Genomic DNA, 21,594 nt, shown 5'->3' with positions numbered 1-21,594 from the left:
TGTCATGGCAATTTAGTCTTGAGTTTTGGATTTTTTTGATTTGTCATTAAATATTTTGAAGCAGTCCTGCGTTTTGGGTCGTCCCTCTGTTTCCACGTGACAAAATGTTAAAGATTGGAACAGTTATTTTAAAATTCATTGTGCTTTGGCTTTAATTTGTGGACTTTTCGATTCGTTGTTGTATTTAGAGACAAAATATGCAACTTTTGAGCTAAAAAATAGACTAAAATAACCCTCTTTTTTCTTTTTTTGTTGTTTTATTGCGCTGGAAAGTGGAATAAAGTGGAAGTGTCCTTACTGTGAGCAGGCTTGCATCTTCACAAACCTGACTCTTATTTGGCCTGGAGATGGGCCAGTTGTTCGTTTGGTTATAATCGTTGACAGTCTGGCATAAAATTAATCTATCGCCATGGAGTGTGGGTTTAATTTTATCTCCATGGAAACGCGTAGGTCTATAAAGTTACATACTGTACCTATAACTTGATGATCAGATTTGTTTTGTGCTGTAAACACACGTCACAAATCAGATCTAATTATTGTGTTATCTGATTGTTCTAATGATCTGATTTTACCGACCATGTAAATGTTCCTCTGACTGTTTGATACTTTGCAGCTCGTGTCAATATTCCCCGTGGGTGTGACGCTAACTGAAGGCTCTGCTCTGTCTGAAGCTCAAGGTAGACTTTATCTGAGCTTTATTTTAACACGACCTGACCATAGAGAACTGACTTAGTTGGAACTACAACAGGTGAGCAGATTTGTTCGGTCACTCTCACCGTTTTTGTCGAAAATCAAATGCCTAAACAACACCAGGGACGCTTGTTTTTATTTTGGCTGTGTCTTCTAATGCTGTATTGTCACTATGGTAACTAGGGGTGTCCAAAAATACAGCAATATCAATATATCGTATCATTTAATGTGATGAAACAGTATCGATATCGTGGGCAGCTGTATCGATATATCACCAAGAGGATTTTTTGGTATATTTTACTAAATAATTTTGTTACAGAGCTACAGTTTTGTTGTTTATTTAGAGGAGGGAAACTCGACATTTTTACTGTTTTGATGATTAAGATGTTTGTGTTTTATATTCACGTTACACAAAAACTTTTAGTATCACAGCCATGATTTAGCCTATTTTTTTAGTGAACTATATCGAATCGATTTGAAATATATCGTATTGAACCGAAAGTGCACTGTATCGTGGCCTATGTATCGAGGTGTGTATCGTATCGGCAGCTTCTTAATGATACCCTGCCCTAATGGTAACTGCTCAACATTCTGCCATACACATACATGCAGAGCCCCCTGAGCGCAGAGTCCTGCACCCAACGGATACCTGCAAATAGTTGCTGAAACGGGCGGGTTTTAACGTTCTGAAATTTTACAGGCGGGTGTGTCAGCGGGTAGTGATTACACATGGGCAGGTCAGGTGAATCAAATGAACGACGTACAGAAGAAAAAAATACCTGACGCGCCTCCAGGACGTCTGTTGCCCTAGAAACAAGTGACATGTCCTGGTCTTTTCCGGGAACAATTGTAGACCAGACTGAGGAAGTGACTTTTGTGTATTTATTATATAAAACCATCAGTGGAGGTGATTGTCGGCGGCTGCACTCCTGGTTTAGTTCTGGGTAAGTCCTGGTTTAGTCCTGGTTTGGAGATGGTTCAGTACTAGTTTAGTCCTGGTTTAGACCTGGTTAGAGCCAATTTAGGTTAGAGCCGAATTAGACCTGGTTTAGTCCTGGTTTAGACCTGGTTTAGTCCCGGTTTAGAGCTGGTTTAGTCCTCATTTAGTCCTGGTTTAAAGCTGGTTTAGTCCTGGTTTAGAGCTGGTTTAGTCCTGGTTTAGACCTGGTTTAGACATGGTTTAGTCCAAGTTTAAACCTGGTTCAGTCCTGATGTAGTTCTGGTGATCAACTTGGTGGTTGCGGTGTGTATATATTTATGCTAATGACACTGGTTCAGTCCTAGTTTAGTTCTGGTTTAGATCCGACTAAGTCCTGGTTTAGTCCTGGTTTAGACCTGGTTTAGACCTGGTTTAGTCCTGGTTCAATCCTGGCAATCAGCTCTGCGGTTTGCGGCGTGTTTATATTTATGATCCTCTAATGACACAGTGTAGGTTCAGTCCTGGTTTAGTCCAGGGTTAGACCGGGTTTAGATCTGATTAAGTCCTGGTTTAGACCTGGTTTAGTCCTGGTTCAGTCCTGGTGTAGTCCTGGCAGTCAGCTCTGCGGTTTGCGTCTTGTTTATATTTATAATCCGCAACTGTCACGGCGTACGTTTAGTCCTGGTTTAGTCCTGGTTAAGTCCTGGTTTAGTCCTGGTTTAGTCCTGGTTTAGCGGGCTGGTGTGGTGCTGTACTGCGCGAGTGTGGATCTCCAAAATGGACCCATGCAAAGTATCAATGTAAATAAAAGCGTAGTGCCTCTTGGATAATCTCATGTGTTTTAAGACTTTGTTTAGACCAGTAAGAGTTTCTTGTGGCTCATTAGATGCTTCTCCACTTTCTCTGCCATGTCTGTGATGGTGTTTGTCGTTATGTCCAAAGGTAAAACGTTTTCTTCAGCTGACGGAGGCTCCAGAGTGTCAAACTGAGACTTGAGCAGGTTCGCTTTCATGTAGTGACCCTTTCGAAAGGCCAGTCTTTGGTAGATCACGTTATAATCCCCATGTAGGAACAGGAAGCAGATGTCCGGAGAGGAGAGAGGAGGAGGAGGCGGGACTTCCTGTTGAGACCCTGATTGACAGCAGGTGAAGGCTTTGTTGCCGTGTTGCAGGATCTGTCTGTAGAGGCGTTTGAGAGCGGAGCAGGCGACCAGAGCGTTACCACCACGACAGCGGACACTGAAGAGAGGAGAGGACATCTTTATAACAGCAGCAAAGAGCAAGAAAGGCAAGGGTTTGATTCTTGTCTTGATACTGAGGTGATACTGTCTGGGGCCAGCGGTTCCCTCACTGATGTGGGACCCCTCAAAAATTATGTTCGTCCCACAGTCACCAACCTTGGCGTCACCTTAGACAGTGATTTTAAATTTGAAAAACAGATCAACATTGTTTTAAAATCAAGTTTTTATCATTTGTAGCTTTTATCTTTCCCAAGTATTTTTTTTTATAGAATTCCATTAGATATACAATTTCAAACATATTGCAATAATGTGTTTTACATCCAAAAATACAGAATAAAACAAGAACAAACCCACCCTGTTGCACCGTTTAAAAAAAGATAAATAAAAAAATAATAATAATAATAACTTAAAAATTGATTGCCAAAAGTTTCTAAGCTTTGTGCAAAACCAAAACATGTGTGATAATGTCCCTAGTTCACTGGCACAGTGATCACAGCATTAAGTTCTGGTTTGATCTTGGCAAGTTTGACCTTGGACCAATGTAGTCTGTGAACAACCTTGAATTGTATAACTCTTTGTCTTAAACAGATTGAGGACAGATGGATATTATCTAAAATCAATTGCCATACATCTTCAGAGAGTTCCACCCAGTTCTTCCTCCCACTTCAATTTAACATGAGTCAGAGGTTTCACATCATACGAGTTGATTAAAGTATAAACTTTACCAATAATTCCTTTAGAGTATGGATTTAAGTCCAAAATGTTTTCAAGAAGTGAGTCCGGTGGTCGCGAGGGAAAGTGGCTGAATGAAGTAGACACGAAGCTACGAAGTTGAAGATATCTGAAGAAATGAGAGTTTGGAACATGACACTTTGATTTCAGCCTTTCAAAGGAGGCAAAATTACCTTCAATAAACAGGTCCTTCAGTGTCCTTAAACCATTTGTCACCCAAAGTGTAAAAGAGTCATCAATAATCGAGGGAGTAAACATGTGGTTTTTCACAATTGGGACATATATTGACATATTTTTGAGATCAAAATTCCTCCTAAATTGTGCCCAGATTTTAAATGAGTGTTTAATCACTGGATTTAAAGAAAATGTATCTAATGATTGAGATAAAGGTAGTTTTGAACAAAGTAAAGAATGTAAAGAGGCAGGCTGACATGACATATTCTCGAGGATCATTTGCGGCTTTTATCTAAAGTTAAACCTTTTTTATCTTTTAAACTTTTTGAACAAGTTACGCACGCTTTTATTTCATCACGCCTGAACGACTGTAATGCACTTTTTTTCCGGCACTTCGCAAAACCCACTTTACAGTCTACAGTTCGTCCGAAACTCTGCAGCGCGACTTTTAACAGGAACAAAAAGGAGAGAGCACATAACCCCAATCTTTGCGTCTTTGCACTGGCTTCCTGTTAATTTTAGAATTGATTTTAAGATTTTATTGTTTGTTTTTAAAGCTTTGAATGGACTGGCCCCTCATCCAAATTTATACCCCGGCGCTCTCTGAGGTCTGAGGTCCAGCTCCAGCTCAGGGGGCCTAAGACGAGACTTAAAACCAGGAGGACAGGGCCTTCTCTGTGGTCGGCCCTAAACTCTGGAACACTCTGCCAGTCCACGTTCGAACATCACCCACTGTGGAGAGATTTAAACCTCGTCTTAAGACCCACTTTTATTCTCTGGCTTTTAACACCGCGTGAGTTGTGTGGTCCTCTGTGTTTTATATTTATTTTTATGTGTTTTTATTGGTTTTATTTATTTATTGGTTTATTTATTTGTTTTTATTTTATTTTACTGTTTTTATTATTTTCAGACTATTATTATTTTAGTAGTTTACTTTATCATCTTATTATTGTTGTTATTATTATGTATTTGTGCAGCACTTTGGAAATAAAGTGGATTGTCACCAAAAACTTCCCTCAAACTTTCCCAACCATATAAAACAACCCAAAATAGTGCGGAAAATACGGTAATCATTGTTCTTTCATTTATCCCTCGCTGAACAAATAAACTACTGTCAAGAGGGACCTGCTTCAGCTAAAATAAAAATAACAAATGCTTTGAACATCCACAAACAGTCAAAATGTCAGATTTAAAAGGGAACTACTATTTTCAGTTGGTGGGACCGTGGCATAAGCGGATTAAACAACGTGGAGCAGAGCCTTACACTTACGAATATCATCCCATCCTTATTTTCAGTGCAAAATTAGGCATCTTGTATATGGCTAAAGCTTATGAGCAAAAAAAAATTATCATTGCTCTGCTGAGAATGTTCCACAGTGTGACATTAAACAGCTCTACCTTACATTTATTCACTTTGATGGTTTTATAGCTCAAAAATACCTAGAAAAACAAACATTCTGACTGTGAGCGGGGTCGCCTCTCCACAGATCTGGCCTGTAACTTGGTCTGGTTTGGAAGATAGAAAGGTGTAATGCCACACTGTGAAACATTCCAGACAAAACAATAACAATAATCTCCACGGAGAAAAGCTTTAGACAGACGCTCCACCTAAAACGTTACACGATGCACCTTTTGTTCTTTTACATATTTCAATAAAACTACAGATCCCATTCCAGCCCAAAGCATCAAAACAAGAAAACTTATAAACCTCTTTTCCAAACTTTTCCAGGTCATGAGAGCTGAACTAACCCGCGGTCACAAACAGTCTGTGTGTATCAGTCATGCTGTAAAAGACTTGCAGATGAGCAGCTCTTTGAAAACGCGCCGGAAAAAAAAAAAGCACTAATCTTTCTCTTTCGTCTCACCACTCTCTGCTTTTCACCCCGATTCACACACCAGCACTGAAGCCCCTCATCTGTCTGACACAGTATGACTTTAAACAGCTTTGCCTTACTTTATTAAAATACAGGTGGTTTTACTGCGCAAAAATACTTAGAAAAACAACATTCTGACTGTGAGCGGGGTCGCCTTTCCACAGATCTGGCTGGTAACTTGGTCTGAAAGCACTTGACCAGAAAAGTTACTCAATGCACCTTTAAAACAGTGTACTTGAGCTGTAGACTTTAGTCATTTAGTCGCTTAGTTGGTCCATTGTGTCCAGGTCGACCAAGATTTGTATTGTACTAATTATTTTATTTAGATTGTAAGTATTTCTATGGGACAAGAGCAGAAAGTGAGTTAACTGAAAAATTTTCTGCATAAATACCGTATTTTTCAGAATATAAGTCACACTTTTTTCATGTTTTGGGTGGTCCTGCGACTTATACTCCGGTGCGACTCATACACTGACAGCCATGAGAGGCTCTAGTCTTGTGTGTCAGTATCTGCTGCTCCTGTTCCTCCTGTAACACTGTCACTTGGCTCTACTGCGCATGTCTCCTGCAGAAAGAGCCTCTGTCCTGCTGCAAATAGTGAAATATGCAGCCAAAAATGGTAATCGAGCAGCAAAAAGAAAGTTTGGAATGAGTGAGAAATTTGTAACTGGCAAAAGGCGGGGATGGAGAACACAGCTTCACAGGAACCAGGAGGCTGCACCATGAAACTTTCCTGAAAGTCACTGGATGGATCAACAAAACCTGGACTTCAGTGACACCGAAACCATCCTGTCGGGATTCAGAAAGACTGGAATAATTTTAACTGGAACTGATGCTGAGTCTGACGACAGCGACACAGAAGAGGAAGCGGCGCTCTGTTTACCTCCGGAGGTCACGGAGTTACATAGAAGTGACACCGAGGATGAAGAATTGAATGGATTTAGTGATTTGGAGTGAGCTGCAGAGTTTGGTAAACTTGTTCTGTTCTGTTGTTTATGCTATAGTTATCTGAAGAACTGTTCATATGTGACTGGAACAGAGAGCAACAGTCTGTTAACTTGACTTCCAAGGTGAAATGTCGGTTCCTGGTCTCTGATTTTATAAAATAAATTTCCACCAAAAAGTGCGACTTATAGTCCATTGCGACTTATATATGTTTTTTTCTTCATTATGCATTTTCTGGCTGGTGTGACTTATACTCTGAAGCAATTTATAGTCTGAAAAAGTAGTTTTTGCATGAGATCCCCCTGTAGGTGTAGTCTTGTGAGTACAGTTTGTGTCAGATACACAAAGATACAAAATTGTTTTAAGAACTTTTGTCATGTCCTCTTTTTAGACATCCAAGTATTTCTTTAGTCGACTGCAGCCCTATAGTGTAGTGCAGTGTGGACTCTTACCTCTCTATGACTTCATGCAGTTTGAGGAGCCATGGAAACCTGTCCTGAAGAAAAAACAAAACACTTCACTACAAAAGATTTGATTTGCAAGGCCCAACAAATAAGGGGGAGCCCTGACCATCTTCTCTTAGAAGAATTTAACCTCCTTCCTTCTAGGCGGCGTCTGAGAATGCCCCGGATCAGAACTCAGAAAGCTCGGACTTCCTTTATTTCTGAAGCCATAACCAGGATGAATCCTCTTATAGCTTGGATCAGTTGTGGTGAAATACAGTTACATCTCCTGTTCTTTTTTTGCCTGTTTGTAAGGGAATGTATGTCTGCATTGTCGAGCTAAACTTAAGCTGTGGTTTAGTCTATTATTGAACTGTGTTGTATGTCTACTAGGAATGTAACTATAACCGAAATAGCGTGATATTGTATCGCTAAAAGTCTCACAATAATACTGTGGGCTGTCACAATATATCGAATTACAAATTTCTCTGCTTAAATGCATGTTTTTTTAGTAGCACTAGTTAATAAACATAGGGAACTACATATCCCATGATTCATTTCAGTGCAGACAACATGAAGTTGTATGTTTTTTACTTGAATTCTTGGGATTATGACAAAAATAATTCACACCAAATTCTTGTCAAGGTATTTTAAAAGCAAAAAAGTTTCCTATCTGCAATTATATCAGCCTCTTAAAAATATCGCAATAAATATCGAACCGTGAGATGCATATCGTGATAATATCGTACCTAGAGATTTGGATATCATTACATCCCTAATGTCTACTGTATGACACAATAATTTCCCTCTGGGACAATAATAAAGTTGAAAGTTGAATGTCAATATAAGAATGATCCCATTAACATTGCAGGACACAAGCATTAAATGATACTTGCTTCAAATCTTATAAATTAACATAAAAAAATAAATAAAATTCTGAACATTTAAAGGTGCACTATGTACCTTTTCTGGTTCCACAGTATGTAATTAAATGTATATATCTTATATTTATTTAATTGCAGGTGTTTTTATTGCTTAAAACCTTTAAAAGATGCATTCTTATTGTTCTTATTTCCACAGATCTGACCTGTAACTTGACCTGTGGGCTGCAAATGAAATGCCTGTGGAACATTTCAGGCAAGGCAATAACTTCTCCATGAAGACAAGCAGGTGATGGAGCCACAACCAGAAAAGTTACACATTGCACCTTTAACATTTCTGATCTGTAGTTTTCTTTTTATTTGAACAGAAAGGCCTGTGAGATAATAAATCGTTAAGCAATAATCTGAAACTACTTAATATATCTGACTGTGAGCCATCTGGTGCTGCAACAGAACACGTTAATAAAACTAAAGGCATCTTAGGTTGAATTTTAATTAGATTTTGACAAAACTTGTAGCCCTGCGTCACATTTTAATGGGCAAAAATCACATCCTCACCTGGTCTGTGAGCGGCTCTCCTCGGGCCATCTTCTCAATGTTCTCCAGAGGGTGGAACTCATCTCCTTCATGAAGGGGCCAACCAAACTTGCAGAGACAGAAAGCAAGAAAGTTAAAATCATGTACCATAAGAAGTGGTACAAACAGTAGTGTGTTTTAACTCACCTTTTGAGAGAGGAGAGCCCCTAAAGAACTCCTATGACAAAGGACAGAGTTACAAAAGGTTTATAATGCCATTTCAAAATATTGGCCCTGGTATAATTTGAAATAATAACATCTTTAAAGGTGCAACCAGACCAGGTTATGGGTCAGATCTGTGAAGAGGCAAGCCCACCCTCAAGTAAGAGTGTGAGTATTGCACAGTGTACCTTTAAAAATTCTATGTCCACAAATACGTATAACTTTAAATGTGGACTAAATATGTACGTATATTTTTTGGTGGGTCTGAGATCTGCTCAGTCCATTGAGATGATAATACTTTGCTTGGAATGTTCCACACTATGGCATTAAACATCTATCCTGGATTACTGAGTGTGGATTCGCCTCTCCACTTTAAGGATGGAGATTAGCTGAATAAAACACTGTGGAACATTCCAGGGAAAGCAATAACATCTCTATGGCGACAAGCAAGTGGCAGACTCTTCACCGAAAAAGGTACATATTGCAGCTTTAAAATAGGAGGGGGATTCAACAGGTTAGTGGGACTGAACGTGGTGGTAGCCATTAAAATGTGGTTGGTTCATATCAAGCCCTGTTTATTTTTTTAACCTACTTTTCAAGATAAACTAGACTGGTATGTGCAATTTACCAGTTTGTCCTTAAATGTGCACTACGTAACTTTTCTAAATTGTTTTATGCATGGACACAGATAATTTAAATTCCATACAGTAAAACATTCCAGGCAAAGCAATAACCATGAAGACAGACTCCCCTCTTCCTCTCCTGAACATTTAAAAGTTGCACCGATTAACAGAGTGTGACCAGACGTCCCTATTTACCCGGGACAGTCCCAGTTTTGAACCCTGTGTCCCCTGTCCCAGCAGATTTATACAAAACCCCTGAGTGTGTTTACATGCACATCAGCATCCCGGTTATGATTGGGTTTTTTGAGTATCCTGGTTTTGTCATGGTGCATGTAAACGGTTTCAGTATCCCGGTTATGGCAGTATCCTGGTATATTCCAATAGTAACCGGGATACTGTGGCATGTAAACGCAGTATCCCGGTTACTGCTACATAAAGTTGAGTGCGCATGTGTCCAAAAGACAAATACTTTCCAGTCTTTTTACCACAACAGTAGCACATAAATAAAGTGACCAACATAAGGTTAGACCCTCCCCAGCTTCCTATGCTAAAGGAGCTCATGGTTGTTTGTATTTTTCCTGGTTTATTAACTTAAATTAAATTAATTTTTGCGCATTTGTAAGATTATGTCAAGAAACTGGGATACTCTGTTTGATCATGTACACACGAATATGAGTATCTCGGTTTCCCAAATACTGCCATAACTGGGATATGGCTAATAACCGGGATACTGATGTGCATGTAAACACAATCATTGATTTGTCCCAGTTTCATGCAAGAAATGTCCCAGGTGTCCCTATTTTTGACAAATCTGATCCTTGCCAACAGTAAAAAGAGGCATACATTGTCATTTGTTTAGGTAAAATATAGAAAAGCTGCTTTAAAAATGACCAAAACACAAAGAAAATGTGACTACGCTGACTCACATGGGCCGAGTGCAGAACAATTTTCCTTTCACAATTTTATTATTACCAACCAACCCAAACCAAGGATATCTCAGTTTTTGATTCTGAAAACCTGATCAACAATATTTATTAACCCAATAATTTATTAACCCATCATACAGATTCATAAACTTACTTTCCACACCCGGACACTCCCATTAAGATGTAAATCATGATGTTGCAGGCACCTGTTCAGTCCAGCCAGCTAGAAATGACACAAACATTAGCGTTATTATCACGTAATTAAGTGACAAAAGCTATTTAGCAGCCACGTAATACAACAATTTTTACACCAGCGTTTCACACGACAGAGCACGGGCTATTTTTGCAGCTTGTACCTTGTTAATCCATGCACAACAGTTGTTATTTACCAAAGTTTGTGTGTAAAATGACCATGTTGGTTGCTGGACTGTGGACTGAGGCGGAAGCGCATGGTTTACGACGTGGTGACGTAAGCACAAACGTAACTCTTAAAGCCGACCAGACGTTTCAACAATGAGCTTTTATAATTAAAATATATTTAAATAAAAGCTTGCGTTTGTTTATAGTTAAATATATTTATTATAATATTTTAAAAAAAATCTAAATGTAATTACAGGCAATATCGGTAAAAATTATCAGCTACAACCGTACGTAAATCATGGCGTGAATGCTTTTTTTTTTTTTTTTTTTTTTTTTTATTATTATTTTTATTATTATTATTATTTTTTTTATTATTGCAAGTCATACTAGTGTGCTGTGTTTGTTATAATCACGAAAATATTAGCTTAAAATTAACGTTATTATTTTTTACTATTATTTAACGTGTCAATATCGTAGCCAATACAATCACCGATTATGAAAATACATGGTAAAAATATTAACAGAAACAAAAAAAAATTGTAATTTGCTATATTTAGTAGACGGGGGCAGGTGAAATGATGGGAAATAGGTGAGAGAGCGCGAGGTTATAGCCCTGCCCTCTCCGTGCATACAGCAGTGGACAGCGGGAGACAGACGCACGCTCTCCTCCTCCTTTTCTACCGCTTTGCATCCATCCGCTTCCCCATTTTACCATCTCTCCATCAACAGTCCTCTCATTTCTTTCCTAAGGGCGTCTCGGGAGCGTACACCGCGGAGGAGAGCGCACGCAACGCCTTCTTTTTCACCCGTGTCTTTCAGTCGGTAAACACGGGTGTGCGCTGACATGAGGAGCTGAACCAGAGACTGTAACCGGGACTAAACCGGGGACCGACTCAAGGATGAAAATGCTCCGGTTCCGAAGCCCCAGCCTCCGATCTTTGGACCCGGAGATCCGCTGCACGATCCGGCTACTGGACGACTCGGAGATCTCATGCACCATCCAGGTATGATGGCCCATGTATTTATAATGGCACCTCGTGGTTTGTGAACGGACTCCAGCTACTGTCACATGGAAAAAATATAGCATGGAAATTAAATAACCTCATCCCATATGGTGCATGTACATTTTTTTTTTAATACTAAGATTCTAAACTCCTTTATTTTAAACAATACTAGGAATCCTAATATAAAATCACCATATTATTGCACCTCGTGGTTTGTGCACGGTCTATTTTAGCTACTGTCACATGGAAAAATTATAGCATGTCAGTTAAATAACCTAATCCCAATGGTGCATATAAATCATTTTAAATACTAAGATAATTATGCTAAACTCCTTTATTTTAAACAATACTAGGAAGACTAATATAAAATCACCATATTATTGCACCTGATCTCGTGGTTTGTGTACGGACTCTTGCTACTGTCACATGGAAAAAATGTAGCATGGCAATTAAATAACCTCATCCCATATGGTGCATGTACTTTTTTTTTTTTAAATACTAAGATTCTAAACTCCTTTATTTTAAACAATACTAGGAATCCTAATATAAAATCACCATATTATTGCACCTCGTGGTTTGTGTACGGTCTTAGCTACTGTCACATGGAAAAATTATAGCATGTCAGTTAAATAACCTAATCCCAATGGTGCATATAACATTTTTAAATACTAAGATAATTATGCTAAACTCCTTTATTTTAAACAATACTGGAAGCTAATATAAAATCACCATATTATTGCACCTGATCTCGTGGTTTGTGTACAGACTCTTGCTACTGTCACATGGAAAAAATTATAGCATGGCAATTAAATAACCTCATCCCATATGGTGCATGTACATTTTTTTTTAAATACTAAGATTCTAAACTCCTTTATTTTAAACAATACTAGGAAGGTTATATAAAATTATCATATTATTGCACCTCGTGGTTTGTGTACGGTCTACTCTAGCTCCTGTCACATGGAAAAATTATAGCATGTCAAGTTAAATAACCTAATCCCTATGGTGCATATACATTTTTTTTTTGAATACTAAGATAATTATGCTAAACTCCTTTATTTTAAGCAATACTCGGAAGGCTAATCTAAAATCACCATATTATTGCACCTGACCTCGTGGTTTGTGTACGGACTCTAGCTACTGTCACATGGAAAAATTATAGCATGTCAATTAAATAACCTCATCCCATATGGTGCATGTACATTTTTTTTTTAAATACTAAGATTCTAAACTCCTTTATTTTAAACAATACTAGGAATCCTAATATAAAATCACCATATTATTGCACCTCGTGGTTTGTGTACGGTCTATATTAGCTACTGTCACATGGAAAAATTATTGCATGTCAGTTAAATAACCTAATCCCAATGGTGCATATACATTTTTTTAAATACTAAGATAATTATGCTAAACTTCTTTATTTTAAACAATACTAGGGAGACTAATATAAAATCACCATATTGTTGCACCTCGTGGTTGTACGATCTATCCTAGCTACTGTCACATGCATGTCAATAAAATAGCCTAATCACTATGGTGCTTATTATTTTTTTTAACAATACTAAACTAATTATTCTAAAACCTTTTATTTTTTACAATAGTAGGTAAGCTAATTCATCTAAAATCACTGTATTATTGCCCCTTGTGGTTTGCATTTGGTCAATTCTATCTACCGTCACCGGGATCAATTCATGGCATGTCAATTAAAAATGCTAATTGGTCTTATTTTAACAATACAAAGCGTAATTATTCTAAAATACAAAAATATTTGAATTAAAAATGCCTCGATATTGCACCTCATGATGATTTGTGTACAGTATATTCTAAGTACAGTCATGTGGAAAAAAATGGGCATGTCAATTAAAAAGACTAATAGTCCTTATTTTAACAATACTAGAATAATTCTACAGAAACTCAATGTCTCCTCTATGTCTCCTATAGTAACACATTAAACAGACAATTCAAACAAACAAATTCAGTTAAAGTAGAGCTAAATGTTGGTGCATGAAAAGGTGAAGGAGTCACTGGAACAAGTTGTTTTCTTCTTATAGATTTGTACATGGATGGAATAGGCTCCTGGTCCTGTATGGGTGTGGTAATGTAGTAATAACAAGATTAAGTATTGTCTAAAGGTTTGGGCTTGTGTCAATCAATACTTGGTTGTTTTTTAGTTTAAACATTTCTATTTGTTACACTATTAGACAACAATCGTTCTTTACATCGCTTCATTCATTCATTTACAAGCGCTTTGTGTTGCATTTTTTGTATGAAAAGCGCTCTATAAATAAAGTTTGATTGAATGATTGATATTGCTCAAGTAAGAGTAAAAAGGTATTTTGGAAAACTACTACTTGTAATACATCTACTCATAATCTTTGATCTATAAGTTCAATAGGTAAATGAAAAAAATGACAACATATCTGAGAAAAACAAAACAAGAAAAACAAACGTTCATCACATCATTTCATAGTATCACAAAAGCTTTTATCACTTGCAGACTCACTCACAGTGGGAAAAGTAACCACAACTTTGACTCAAGTAAGAGGTTTGTTACTTTAAATAAAAAAACTTGGAGTAAAATTATGGTCCAAAAACTACCCCAAGAAGTACAATTCCTCAATAAAAAGTTACTCAAGTAAAATGTAACTGAGCACTCCCTGTCTCTATCACTGAGCACTTCAGATACTACTTTTTGTAAAATAAAAGTGCATCATTAGGCCACAATAATTACTATATCGACTTATCTTGGATGGTAATTTGATCACGTTTTAGCTGTAGAAGGTTGAGTTATGAACTAAAACTAAACAATCTAATTACAAAAGTGCATTCTGCTATTTATTTATTGCAGCCCACAACAATATTTTGCATTTAGAATACTTTTGGGGGATATTTCTGATTCATCGTTTGGTTTCAATAGTATAGTTTGAAGATATATATCGCACTTCAAAATTTGTTATTGTGGATTGTTTATGCATTATATTTGCCTGGACTGTTGTACACACAGACACTGGGCTAATATTCTGATACATCGCTGAGCCCCGAGCGGCTGCACAGTCTGTTTGAGGATATGGACCTGAGCCAACAGCAGCAGCACAAGTTAGTTTGAAGTTTCATCCAAACAGTTGAGGAATAATTGTGAATGATAAAGGAAGAGCTCGGGTGTGGCAGTATATGTAAATAATATGGTAAACAGCATCCGTAACAACTCACGTATAAAATGCATTTCATCATTATACTGCGATTTAGACACTCACAGCAGGCCGGCGCTGTTTGGTACCACTTTATAACTACACTTTAATTCGCCTTAACACTGCATGAACACAGACAAAATACATAGTCATTCCAGCCTCTATCATAATTATGAATAAACTGTAATCCATTTATCTATCAATTTTAGTATGTTTGTCTTGGAAAAATCGTGTGTTTTTTATATATATTTAATATTTATTGTGATTTTAGTCAAGTGTGATGAATGAATTTAACTAGACTTGTTTATTGATGATGATGTGGATGAGTCAAATGTGAAATGTGGGACCTGCCACTCAAATCTACAAAACAAATTTACCTACGGGTACAAATAAAGCAACCTAACCTAACCTAACGTAGTAGGGCTGTCAAAAGTATCAAAAATCAAATACTAATCGATACTAAATTTGATCGAAATTACGTACTCATTTAACCAGATATCAATACTTAAAAAGTCTAATTTGCAGGACAGAAATTAGCCTTTCCTGAACAGTATTAGAATGATTTTAAGCTGTATCAGAACAAGTATAAGAGCACATGGACCACTATGAAACCTACCCGGACCACTGAGGGATTACATAAATAAGACCACAGGGAAATATAAAAGAAAGTACTATGATTTAAAGTTTGATTGAAGAAGTCTGAAAAGCACATTCTATTGTCCAAATAAACGGAATCACTACTGAGTAACGAGTCTCTTCCTTAGTATCAAAATTGACATAGAAATTTTTGTATAACTTATTTAAATCTAACTTAAATAAGTCAGATTTATTTAAGAGAAGAACCCACAACATCACAGACTACACAATCAAAACACAAAGTTGTTTAGAAGAGACATTACACCACCTTGTAATGCTGCTATGTTGGTGGTCGGAGTGGGTAAAAGCTTAAATTGGCAGCCACACTTCTGTCAATCTGTCGCAGGACTGATGTGACTATACTATAGATAAACCAGAGTGAATAAATGATGCATGTGTATTTAAGTGCAAGTGCAAGTATTATTACAAGTACTACAGTTGCGATTACATTTGCAGTATATGTTTAAAAAGTAGGATTCTTTTCTGTGCAAATTGTAAACATCTCCAGCTATTATACAAGTTTTAGAATGTGTGTAAAGGTCAAAACTACAGGTACAAGAATTTCTAAAAAAAAACTCCTCTGTTGTTAAACTGTACAGTGCACTTGGCCTCCAGAGTGATTCATAAACACTGTGTTTACTACACAATGCATCTTGCCTCCAGGTGCATGTGTCTGTGTTTGGTCTGAGCACAGACTGGACCTGAGCCAAAAATTGGATTTATTTAAGAGAGGAACCCACAACATCACAAACTGCACAGTCAAGACATGAAATCGTTTAGAAGAGACATTACACCACCTTTTAACCCTACTGTGTTGGTGGTCAGAGTGGGTAAATGCGCAGGTTGGCGGCCACACTTATGTCTGTCTGCCCCAAGGCTGATGTGACTATGCCTATAAATCAACAAGAATGAATGCATGTGATATACTGTATTTATATTACTATATTTCATTTTTTTGCTTGTACATTTATATAAGTATGTCTTATTTGACACCAGTTTCTTGCTATTTTTTATTATGGTACTAATTATTTAGTTTTATTACCATTCATATTTTTGCTCTTTGTTATTAGGTATAATATATTGTGATGTGTGAGCTACTCTTTTCTAGTAGTCTGTCTAAGTCTAAGTCTAAATTTGATATTAAGATCCACAAATGTTGAACCTTCTCATTATTTGATTTGATCCACAAATTTGTCATATTAATCTTGTGTTAACGTCCTTTCAACTGACAACAATCACATCTTTGGGGTCGATTAATGGGACGTAACCTTACACAACAAGATGGATTCTTGCGACATTTGTGAGTCAAAAGTGAACAGATCTGCAAGTCTGTGTTAAACCCCATGATAGTTTACGAGGATGTTATGTGAACCAGGGCCCGACCGATATATTATCGGTTGAAATGGGCACTTGGAGTCATATGGGCATAAATCTTGCCGATCTGGGCCGATACTCCACGTGGGTATGTTATACCTCATTATTAGGGATGTAACAATAACCGAAATATCGTCAAAGATCTCACAATAATATCGTGGACCATCACAATATATCGAATCACAAGTATCTTTGCTTAAATTAAGAGTTATGATGCAGCACAGCAAAAAAAAGGCAGAGAGAACTACATAGACCATAATTCTTTGCTCCATTTTAGTGCAGACTACAAGAAGAAATAACAGTTCTAAGCACTTTTAAGCCTTAGCTCTTTGGATTAAGTCTCGTCAAGGCATTTTAAGAGGAAAAAGTAGCAGCCTCCACAAAATATCGCAATAAATATCGTATCGTGAGATGTATATCGTGAAAATGTCATACAGAGAGATTTGGATATTGTTACATCCCTAATCGTAAGCCCTCCCCATCGTATCGTCAGCTTTCCCAAGATATTGCAATAAATATCGTACCGTGAGGTTCATTCCATGACGATATAGTATCGTGAGACTTGGATATTGTTATACCTCTACTCATTATAAAGCTTAGACTCTCTATATTATGCCCATTTAATCCAATTTACAGACAGATAAATGTTCTAATATGTGGCGCTGCATCAGTATTTATTAACTTGTTTGTGTGTATCTGTGAGGCTGTACTGCCCCTGAACGCAAGATCCAAATTTACGCATGATTAATTACCACAGCAGCACGAATTTACCACTAAAGACTGATAGTGGTAGTGTTTACTTTCTTTACAGGCTAGAATATCATGCAAAAATGTCATTAGGCCGACCTACTGTCTTAAAATATGACAGTAAAGAGGCAGAAGAACAATAAATGTCACCTAAATAAACCCAATTTAACATCCAGTAGAGCCAGACCTAAATTTTATAATCAACTGAAGATCTACAGTGAATTTTTACATCACTAAATATATCGGCTTTTATATCGGCTATCGGCAGCTCCAACTTCCATTTTATCGGCATCATATCAGCCGCAAAAAAATCCATAGCGTCCTAGCGTGAACCCAACCCTTTGCCGCATATTACTGAAAGATTGACATTCAGGGGCAAGCTAAAGCGCTTATTTGTTATTTATTTTTATTCATAATGATCATAACTGTTGTGTAATTTAGACAAGTTTTGGCCTTTGTTAACATTGTGGTCGCAAGGTACATTTATGGACTTACTTCTACTTATGTCCTGTCTGCTGTCCTTATCCAACCAGGAACCAAAATTATAAACTTCATCAACATTTAAAAACGATAAGACTCTAGGCAGGATTTTTCGGAAACAAAGCCTTGAATATAAATGTCGTTAACTATGTTTGGAGTTTGCTCAGTCAATAGATTATACGAGCGGGTTACGATGATGAGACCACACTGGAAGACTGTGAACGTCAAGGGGAAACTGCCTGAGGTGAAGACATTAGAGGAGCCCGTGTTGTACAAGCACTTACAGGGACGTCTCAGAGCAGCGCTGGGGATTTCCATGAATCAGGATCGCACTATCGATTTAACCATAAGTCACTCAAACAGCCGAATCTATGGACTTCTATTGATGCTTTGCAGCTGATGTCATCGATACGCCTTGGGGTGTGACGTTAATTAGAGACACGGCTCTGTTACTCAAGTTAGACTTAATCTGAGCTTTGTTATAACACAATCTGACCATAAAACTCACGTAGATAAAACTACAACAGGTTTGTGCTGTTAAAGCGGATCAGCCCTGACCAGCTCCGCTCAATTTCATTTCTCTCCAGCGACTAGGTCAGGAATCGAATACATTACACGGTTCGCAAAAAACCCATAAGTGTGAGTTCAGGCACCAGCCAATCAGCCAAGAGTCAGACATTCTGTGTTGGCAACGATTCCTGAGATCGAATATTTGGAAAGCTGGAACTAAGAGAATGTTTGGTGAATTTCATCAAGAGGAAAGTCGTTATTGCCCTTCTTCCTACGGGTTTGGGGAAAAGCTTAATATACCAGTTATCCCCGTTAGTGGCGCATTACATACGTCACGACCAAATAACAGCGATTGGTTAAATGAAAAAAGAAAGTACCTGCCTACTGTCGAGCGAACGAATCCTAACACTGTGAGGTCAGACCATGGACCATATTAAAATACCTGGAGGGTGTTGCTGCTTGGTGCCTCCAGTTGATGTAGTAGTCACTCACTGGTACTACAGCGGAAAAACCCCATGGGCTAAGAAAGGATTTTTCTCATAGAGGCACTGTAATCACAAACTGCTCGTGTTTGGCTGACAGGGCACCTATAACTTTCAAAAATGTTGGATTTTTGTGGCAATTTTTACCTGTTTTTAGATCATAAACGTTTTCTCAGCTCAAAACCCTTCAGTTGTCTTAAAAAACACTTTATAATTGTTCACTCCTGCTCCGCTCTAGCTCCTCTCGCTCTGGTCAAAGCGATCATGAGCCCGTGCTCTGTGCGTGCGTTCCCATGCATTCACGTGTGCCCGTGTGAGAAAAGAGCACTACTGCACATGCTCGGTCGGCCCACAGCCACCAGAAGTACCTCACCGGGCTAAAGGCGAATCTGGGATCATGCACCATCGAGCTCGGCCCATTGACTTGAATGGGCGGATATTTTGAAACCCCGGGGCTCGGGTCAGACAGTTTCTACGAAGTGAAATTTTATTTTCAAGACGCCATATTGCCGATTTAATCATCATCCGTGCACACTCACTGCTTTGTTCTTACTGCGTTCTCAATTTTTCTTTTCTTAAGCTGTGATATGAGTAACAGTTGCCATCGTCACATGGTCATTTTGATACAAAAAACAAAAAACTCTACTCGCTAGCCTGATGTGGAGCTATACTTTGGAAACCGACGACTGCATGGCTCTTTGTTGTGATGACGTTTACTCTGATGTCAGCTCCCACTGCACATCACAGTTTTGTAACGCTAAAGTCTACAAACTGGTTTCTTTTATTAAGTTGTTTTAAATGAATATTGTGAAAAATGTCCAAATTATAACATAATCCAGAGGTGTCATAGATTCTAACTCTAAAGCAGACACAAACAATATGTCTTCTTTAAGGCTAATTAAGGAGTAGTTGTTATAAAGTGGTGCTGTGATGTTTATTTGTTTGCGATTACTCTTGCTCTTCTACTTCAGTATATGTCAAACAGGGACGTATTTTTGTGTGGCGTTACGTATGAACACATTACACTGTGTTGCCAATGCTGATATAAGGCTGCATAAAGAAGGCTTATCCCGTTTGAAAACAAGTCTATCCTCTAAATCTGCTGTGTAAATCTGCTGGCTGAGGGGACCTGTCCTGCTGCCAGAGAACCACGTTGACAACAGTATGGTATGACAACACATGGATCGTCATTATAGGGTGTCATTGTGAGAATTTCACAAGCAGACATTAGTCCTTTCAATTCATTCTATTCTAGGATTTTCTATACTAAAATATTTATGGAAAATAAATACTCATTTGAGCAGGTATAGACACTAAAAAAATCACAATCACAGGACAGAAATGAAGCTTTCCTGAAGCTTTAGAATGATCTTGAGCTGTATCAGAACATGTATAAGAGCACATACACTAGTAGACACCCATGGACCACGATGGAACCATACTTGGACTGAGGGATTACACAGAAATAAGGCAGATTTAAAAGAAAGTAGTGCAGTCAAATCAGAGGTCAAAGAGCAGAATAATAATAAAAAAATTATATTTTTAGAAAAATAATATATCTGTTAACATGGGAACAGCATATTATACATTTTTTGAAAGCTCTCGACCTTCCCCACGTCACTGCGGGGTCATTGGTGAGTGACGGGCGCGTCTGCACCATCTCGTTGGGGTCGCTCCCTGACCTCCCATTGACTTCCATTCATTTTAACAGTGATAAATATGGCCCAGGACTCAGGTGTGGGTTGCTGGGATACTACTGTTCATGCCGGGGGCGAACGAGAGGACGGAGTTGCACGATGTCCTCTTGCATTCGCACATGCTCTCATCATTGCTCAGGCGTTGGTCGTAGTGAACGCAATAGGGAGACTAAAAGACAAAAGGGAACTACATATACAATAATTCTTTGCGCTGTTTTAGTCCAGTTAACAACTAAAAAAGTAGTATATTCACAATTTTGTTAGCCTCTACAAAGTATCGCAATAAATATCGTACTGTGGGATGCATATTGTAAAAATAAAGGTGGATATCGTTACATCCCTGGTAGAGACTTCTATTTTAGAGCGGTGCTTATTGATGACTTGACACTAGGGAAAATTCTCTCCAAAAGTTTGAATTTACACGTACAAAACACAGTTCTCTGATATTTTATGGTTGCTGTAGGTAACAATTATGGACATTTTAGTTTAAAAAAATGTAGAAATTGGTAAAAGAAAAGTCTAATATTTAGTAAAATCTTAAATGTAATGATCTTACCTGTGATTTAGTGAAATGTGTTGTCCAACCTGTGGGCACTTTAACGACTAATGCAATGTTCGTATGAGATTCCTCGATTCCTCCGTCACCTCAGCAGACCCTCTCAGTGCTGTCAGCTGTTTCCTTCATGTTCGGAGCACCTGACTCAGGGCTTTTTCTGCTTGTTCAAATCAATCATTTACACAATTCTCCATTTACGGCGCACACAACAGCGGCTGCACCTGTGTCTCTGCACTCTGCGAAAGTGAACGCACAAAAGTGTTACAGCCACATTTGACAACGTCTTTCAGGCAGGAACAGGCCGTGCTGGTCTGTTTAAACCAACTGTGTGAAAAGTGAATGGACATTTACTGTATATTTGAGCTGATGCTTTTT

The 21,594-nt window shown here is 38.0% G+C and overlaps 2 protein-coding genes across 6 annotated transcripts in view; one reads left to right on the top strand and one right to left on the bottom strand.

Annotated features, from left to right (window-relative positions):
* Positions 1–1,207: 1,207 nt before the first annotated feature.
* On the bottom strand, positions 1,208–10,636 carry LOC110162923 (IDNK gluconokinase). Of its 5 annotated transcripts, XR_008633274.1 has the most exons (7): positions 10,542–10,636; positions 10,340–10,408; positions 8,622–8,652; positions 8,457–8,543; positions 7,027–7,070; positions 2,153–2,847; positions 1,208–2,036 (listed from the first exon to the last, which is right to left on the bottom strand). XR_008633274.1 is itself a non-coding variant. In XM_020927835.2 (6 exons), exons 2-6 carry the CDS (start codon positions 10,375–10,377, stop codon positions 2,463–2,465), a joined length of 585 nt encoding a protein of 194 aa, XP_020783494.1. In that variant the 5' UTR covers positions 10,378–10,408; positions 10,542–10,636; the 3' UTR covers positions 1,208–2,462. The 5 variants fall into 5 exon arrangements, 4 of the variants coding, with proteins under 4 accessions (XP_020783494.1, XP_055018034.1, XP_055018035.1 ...); XM_020927835.2 differs by having other exon boundaries at positions 1,208–2,847; XM_055162059.1 differs by having other exon boundaries at positions 1,208–2,847; positions 10,575–10,636.
* An 808-nt stretch (positions 10,637–11,444) lies between these two features.
* Positions 11,445–21,594, top strand: part of frmd3 (FERM domain containing 3) — a 161,348-nt gene continuing 151,198 nt past the window's right edge. Inside the window, exon 1 of the mRNA XM_055161663.1 lies at positions 11,445–11,549. Within this exon, the coding sequence (XP_055017638.1) occupies positions 11,445–11,549 (105 nt within the window). The remainder of the gene's footprint in view (positions 11,550–21,594) is intronic.

Source organism: Boleophthalmus pectinirostris, unplaced genomic scaffold (assembly GCF_026225935.1).
Source record: "Boleophthalmus pectinirostris isolate CB_2022bp ecotype Guang Dong unplaced genomic scaffold, ASM2622593v1 HiC_scaffold_4, whole genome shotgun sequence".
In the NCBI taxonomy this organism is placed as follows: domain Eukaryota; kingdom Metazoa; phylum Chordata; class Actinopteri; order Gobiiformes; family Gobiidae; genus Boleophthalmus; species Boleophthalmus pectinirostris.
This window is presented reverse-complemented; position numbering and strand designations above follow the sequence as displayed.

What these genes read in the sequence shown, in the direction of transcription:
- LOC110162923 (XM_020927835.2), bottom strand. Translation starts at nt 10,377, where the DNA reads ATGATTTACATCTTAATGGGAGTGTCCGGGTGTGGAAA. An exon ending in GGAGTGTCCGGGTGTGGAAA is followed by an intron (nt 8,653 to 10,339) that starts GTAAGTTTATGA and finishes CCTTTGTCATAG; the next exon opens with GAGTTCTTTAGGGGCTCTCC. An exon ending in GAGAGCCGCTCACAGACCAG is followed by an intron (nt 7,071 to 8,456) that starts GTGAGGATGTGA and finishes TTTTTTCTTCAG; the next exon opens with GACAGGTTTCCATGGCTCCT.